The sequence below is a fragment of the Hordeum vulgare genome, chromosome 2H (assembly GCF_904849725.1).
Source record: "Hordeum vulgare subsp. vulgare chromosome 2H, MorexV3_pseudomolecules_assembly, whole genome shotgun sequence".
NCBI lineage: Eukaryota > Viridiplantae > Streptophyta > Magnoliopsida > Poales > Poaceae > Hordeum > Hordeum vulgare.
Window position 1 is genome coordinate 487610747 of NC_058519.1, and position 6529 is coordinate 487617275.

The 6529-nt window shown below is 41.7% G+C and overlaps 1 protein-coding gene across 1 annotated transcript; it reads right to left on the reverse strand.

Annotated features, from left to right (window-relative positions):
* Positions 1-211: 211 nt before the first annotated feature.
* On the reverse strand, positions 212-5360 carry LOC123426788 (nuclear speckle splicing regulatory protein 1-like). The gene is made up of 4 exons (XM_045110673.1): positions 5032-5360; positions 4003-4125; positions 2465-2683; positions 212-1129 (listed from the first exon to the last, which is right to left on the reverse strand). Exons 1-4 carry the CDS (start codon positions 5191-5193, stop codon positions 692-694), a joined length of 942 nt encoding a protein of 313 aa, XP_044966608.1. The 5' UTR covers positions 5194-5360; the 3' UTR covers positions 212-691.
* Between the last annotated feature and the right edge of the window lie 1169 nt (positions 5361-6529).

A 6529-nucleotide genomic window follows, 5' to 3' on the forward strand; every position in this document is an offset into this window, starting at 1 on the left:
TTATTTTGACTAGGATTGATATGAGTAATATGATTGTATGTATTCATCCAAAAGAGTAGTTGGAACTTTGATTTAATTTTCACGAACACCTTGCAAAAATTATACTGATACACCAAAAATTCATTTCGCTCACCTGGTTAGCAGACAGAGTTTGCTGACAGACAACTGACAAGATCTGGGCATGGACTAAGGATCATGAAAACTTGGAAAATCAAAAATCTGCATACATCTTTTTTTATTTGAGAAAGGCATGCATAGTTTCAAAGTCTCTGATTCAACACCCACCAGTAAATACAGTAACTACTAGCTCGAGTCGTCATTACATAAATGATGTTATAACCTCCACTAGCTACAGATTACAATGGAACACACCAAGGGGTACAGGTTGCCATCAGCCTGACTGTGGCAAGGTATTTCTCTTTTTTGGGAGCACAAATATTCAGTAAATACAATGGGCTCCATTAACCTCCATCTCCTGATTATACATAGCAGAATGGTCATAGAAGCTGAATGTCGATATACAGATATTTTGACCATAGAAGCTCAATCATCACACAGCAACCAGAGGACTATATTTATGCGAGAGAGATACGTGCATCATCAACTGAAAATGCTGCAGGGTGAAAACAAAGGTCAAGTGTATTACACAGCCCTGAGCTTTGGCATGTTACGATTATATCTGCATCTCACTTCATATTTGCTGCTCCTTCGCTCTCTTACGAGCCAGTGCTCGTTCTCTAGCAGCAGCAAGTGCATCATTACTCCTCTTATAGTGCTCGTCAGTGATTGGCGCTGGTTGAGCATTCTGGAGAGCTTGTGAAGCAGATGTGGAAACATCTGCCTCTTTCTCAATAGATCTAGCAGCTGTTGAATCTTTTGATGCAGTAGTTGCAGGTTCTACCACACTTCTACTTTCATGAGCCTTCTCTGATCCTACACTGGATTCCCTCCTGCGCTTAGGAGAACGACCGGATCCTTCGGCATCAGACTTGCTAGGTTGAACATCTTCTACTTTATTTTCCAACTTTTCAGGTTCTGCAATTTCTGTACTGTCATGTGTCCGTGCACCGAAAGCAACATTCTTAGCAAGCCCAAAGTAAAAATCACTCAAGTCTTTCTTTTTAGTTACCTACATAAAAACAGATAACAAAATTCAAATCAGTTAGCCAAAAGACAAGATAACTGCTAAACATTAGATATATGTTTCCTTTGCAAGGCAGATAAACTTGGCAACAAACAAGCTTTTATTGCCTTATAATGTTGTGAGCCAAGTTAATACAGATTACTCGGAGGATGCTTTTGTAAGCACAACCCATATCACATCTTTGCATGATCAGGAAAAAAGGTAGAAAGTGAGGACAAGCCTTCAAAATGAGGGGGGAGGGGGGGGGATAATGCAAGGAGAAATGGAGAAATGAATTTATAAATTGGTAGAACTCAGAATTCAAAGGTACCCTTGTACCGACGCCCCTTGTTGTCCAACTCTTCTGGCTAAACAAATGGCACAGCCGCATAGCACACTTGTGTGATCAGACAAAACGGCACAATTCAGATTACGAATTTGATCATCATCACTCACAACCATCCAACTATTTTGCATGCGTACTTTGAATATACAGCCAACCCTAGTACCTACATGGTAGGGGTGGGCATATTAACCGAGAACCGATGTATCGAACCGAAAAAACCGGGACCAAAGCCGAATGGACCGAACCCAAAAAAATTGGTTCCTAATTCGGTCATCAAAACTACAGAACCAAAATTAGTTTGGTAAATTCGGTTCCTGCACATAATTAACCTGAAAACCCGAAGTTACAAAGCACGACCAACTCTTCCAAGTTCCCGTTGGTCCAGTCGGGCCCTTTTCACTTCTCTTTTTTATCTATTTGCCCAGACGTTTAGTATGGCCCAAAATAATTCTATCAATTAGCCCATAAAATACTAGTTGTGCTGCACAAGGCATTGATATGTTCACATTTAGTACCACATCGACTCGCTACAAAGAAATGACGCGTGGGCAAACCAATAAAGCTAGCATGTAGCCAGCTTTCAAACTCGCACTGTCGCATGTGCAGAGACCTGCATGCATAGTATTAAATAATTGTTACTTGGTTCTTGACCCAAACTTGGGTTGCGTTCGGTTAACCCGACAACCGAACCAAACTTTTGGCTCTTTAAAAAATCGGTTACCTAAGTCTCTGGGAACCGAATGGTAGCTAGTTTTAAAGGACCGAAATTTTTAAAAAAAACAAAGAACCGGACCGATCTAATCGGTTAAACCGAATGCCCAGGCCTAATGGTCATACTTCTGACAGAACTAAGAATGATATGCCGTACCATGTCATATACAAGTAACACAAAATGTGCAACTTAAAAAACATACAAATGAAGCATGAAGATAAGTAGTGTGTATAAGAAATTACGAACAAATGTATATAATGATAAACAAGTGAGCAAAACTTACATCATCCCTTTCTTCTTGAAGCTGCCGCCGTCTTTCTTCCTCTAGCCATTTTTTCTCCTCTTCAAGTTTCTTCCTGTAGGCAGATGTTACAAACTTGTCTTTGTCAGCAAACAGGTGGTCTTCCTTGCTCCTCTCTTTATGAAGCTTCCTCTCATACACTATGTCCTGTTCTCGTTTACGTTGTTCTGCTTTCTCCTTAAGTGCTTCAATGTACTTTGACTGCAAAAGCATGGCACCATGAAACAAAAAGTTACATCCCGATATATATATATATATCCCTTTTAGCTGCATTATGTGATTCACGTTAGTAGTGAATTTGTAGCTTTTGCACGACCCCCCACACCTTCTACACTTGGTGCTTCTCTATGCATAGATCTCCCCTAATAATAAAGCACGCACTGCTTCTGGCGTCCGTCGTGGCATTTTTGCAAAAACACCCCTGTAGTTTCATCTAATTAACCCGCGGTACGTTTTTAAGTGAGGCTGAACCGTTTTTTCACATTTTACACAAAACCCCCTTACTTTCGTGCTAAATAACCCGCAGTCCAAATTATATTCAGAACGAATCGTTTTTTAAATTTTTTACATACACCCCTCACATATGCGTTAATAACCTCGAAGTCCATTCAGAATAAATATGTATTTTCAAATAACAATATCTTTTAAACCGTAAATCCAATTTAAACATGTTATATATGAAACTTGATTAGAAAAATGTGTAGAGTTTGAATATGTTGTTATTTTACATATTAAATATTTAAAAAAATACTATTTAGGATACAATGCTAATCAATATTTGTCTTTATTTCGTACCGACTATTTGTATTGTAACATGTTAACTTAAGCATCAATATTTGGGAATGTTATAATCTTTGGACATGATATACTTGCACTAGGTTCTTTCTTTGTACATATTTTATAATCTAAGACCTTACGTACGTGCCTTTTTTTGACAGTATCCACGCGCGTTTTTACCAATGGACTACATTTTTTTATTTTTTATTTTTCTCCCGTTGCAACGCACGGGCATTTGTGCTAGTGTCTCTTAAATATTAAAAACAAAACCAACAATCTCACACACCAACGAAGAACCATAGCCAAAGGCATTATACAAACCAACCATGAAGGACAACTTCAGAGTTTCAGTTAGTCCTAAGCTACAGGTTTGGCCTTCAATTATGACTCAAAAATGACAAGGCAGGCAAACTCTACCGAATGCGTACAAAAAATGCATGTTCCAAACATTTATCTGGCAAAACTAGCAGGAACCAATCGGCAAGATACACGCCATTTCATAAATAACTATCTCCGGCTGATGTTTCTTTTCATCGAATAGACAAACAAATATCTGGAAATTGCTCCTGAAAAAAATTAAATTTGAGTGCCACAGATCAAACACTAAGAAACAGGGCACACAACTAACCAGCAACAACATTGCATTTCGCCATGTTATATAATCTCCAGTGTACCCAACTAAGCATAAATGAGCCAGTCGAGGTGCCCCGAAAAATTGCATTGGTGCAGAACGGATAATTTACCTCGCGAACGACCTTGGCCTGTATCTTGGGGCGAGCGGCCTTCTCCTTCATATCATCGTACACCTCGTCATAGGCAAACACCGAGGGATCCTCCTCGATCGCTTTCTTCTGCAGTTCCTCCACCTGCGCGATCACACCACGTGCAAATAATAAATCAGCCATCTAATGGCCTGACAACAAAGAAAGGATAATGCACAGCATGACAGCTAGCGGCTGAACCAGGATTGGAGCAAATCACAGACAAAAGTTAAGCGCTTATAAGTTATAACTAACCCCTAAAGTACCCCATGTCGGCATAAAAAACTAGAGCTCAATTGCAAAGCTATGGTAGAAATTGAATCAAAGTTTAACTGTCCAACAGAACAGATAAAATATCACCAGAAATACAAATAATAGTAGAAGAATACAAAAGATAGTACTACCAAATCAATAAGCTCTTAAAGCCGATGCCATCAACAATATTATTCAGACTGAGTTGAGCACAAGGTTTTTGTTTCTGTAGTTAATTGGTTGGCTACTAGCACTGATGGATAAAATCTCTTCATCATCTACTTCTATTATTTTATTTTATTTTTCGCAGGAAATCTACTTCTATTGTTTGACGACGTCCATAACAAGATACACGAGTAATTGTTTAATTCAAGACATACAAAAGGAAAAGTGATGCGGAACAGCGTGGCAAATCACAAATGTGCTTAACCCCTGCGCAGTCCACTAGCAGCGCAAACGGTGAATCAGGGAGCAGCGACCTCGACCAGCAGGCTTGGCTCGGTTCCTCGACAGTATAGTCAGAAACTGGCGTGGGGCGCAGCAGCCAGCAGAGGCAGGAGCGGCCGGCTCGGCTGCACGACACGGCAGCATAGCAGAGGGAGAGGACGGCGCGGCAGCGGCGGCCGGCGGGGGCAGCGTGCGCGGTAAGGCGAGGAGGGGGGGTCGTGCAACCGAGCGTTTGGGGCTTAGGGTTCCAAATCCTAAATTCATTGCCTGCTCGCCTCTGGAGGGCGGGGGATCCAGGTGGGTGGTGGTTACCTTCTCGAGGGCGCGTTTCTTCGACGACTGGCGGAGGATGTCGGCCTCCACGTCGTCATCGCTGTCGTCGGCGAAGGCCGCCAGTGGGCGCGCCGGCGGTAGCGGTCGCGAGGACGAGGAGGCCGCCGGCTTCTTGCGGAGCTGCAGCCCGTATCGCTGCATTCCGGCGTCGGTGGCGAACTGTGGATTCGACGCGGAGCAAACCCTAGACAGGCAATTTCGCGTTCTCCTCAACTGTGCAGGAGATCCGCGACGCGACAGCACGGACCATGCGAGACAAAGTGATTTACGCTTCCTTGGTGGAATAGCGGTGACCCCCGGACATAGTGTGTCCGCCTTCCAATTGGAAAGACGAACTACAGAATATTTTGAATTTTTTTACGTGAAATAACACCCTCCTTCCTGAGGTCAGTTTTTAGCCAATTCCAAATGAACAATGTTTACCCATCTATAATACTTAAATAGTTCATGCCTCATATGTTATTTTGACATGTCGTCTATCCACATCAGCGGATCAGCCACATCATCGTTCCACTACAAGTTTACGTGCGGGACCGATCACAAGCACAAGATGATGTGATAGTCCCCTTCGCTTCGATGGGACTACATAGAGAGAGAGAAAATTCAATGGCACCCGATTCCACTCGCCTAATAAATCCTATGTCCCTTCACCTCCACCATTAAGTAAGCAATGGCCAGAGTAAAAAAAATCGCGTGATTTAATATTTGTAGTGCACATGGGTTCCTTATCGTCTTTTTAAATTGATCAGATAGTGAGAAGTATACACACCATCTTATCCTCATCTCTCCACCTTGCCTCCTTTCCTGTATCTCCTTAAATATAGGCGTTATCTGCTACTCCATGTCAAGTTCGTGGCTAGGTATTGGTGGATTCGAATTTGATCGATCACGACCGCCCTTTATGGGTGGATCGGCGGCAACTTGTAGGATCGAAAGTATGTCTAAAGGGGGGGTGATTAGACTACTTGACAAGATGATTTTTTTTGTCTTTTCTCAATTTTAGTTGAGAGGCAACTATCGAAGTTATAGCAAGTCAAGTACGCCGTACACATGGAGTTCTAAGAGTATAGTGTTGGGGAACATTGCATGGGAAACAAAAAAATTCCTACGCACACGTAATACCTATCCATGGTGATGATCATCTACGAGAGGGGAGAGTGAATCTACATACCCTTATGGATCGCTAAACGGAAGCGTAGACAGTGTGTTGTTTATGTATCCACACATGTATTTGAGTTTCCAATCAATACAATTCTAGTATGGATAATAAACGATTATCATGAACAAGGAAATATAATAATAACCAATTTAGTATTGCCTCTAGACATATTTCCAACAGTCACTCACTTGCACTAGAGTCAATAATCCAGTTCACATCACTATGTGATTAAAATGAATCTAACACCCATACAGTTCTGGGGTTCGATCATGTCTTGTTTGTGAGAGAGGTTTTTAGTCAACGGGTCTGACCCTTTCA

Bases quoted from the DNA above. Each gene is read 5' to 3' on its own strand.
- LOC123426788 (XM_045110673.1), bottom strand. From the start codon at position 5,193: ATGCAGCGATACGGGCTGCAGCTCCGCAAGAAGCCGGCGGCCTCCTCG. The intron at 2,684-4,002 runs GTAAATTATCCG...ATGCTTTTGCAG, and splicing joins AGGCCAAGGTCGTTCGCGAG to TCAAAGTACATTGAAGCACT. The intron at 1,130-2,464 runs GTAAGTTTTGCT...GTTTTTATGTAG, and splicing joins TTCAAGAAGAAAGGGATGAT to GTAACTAAAAAGAAAGACTT.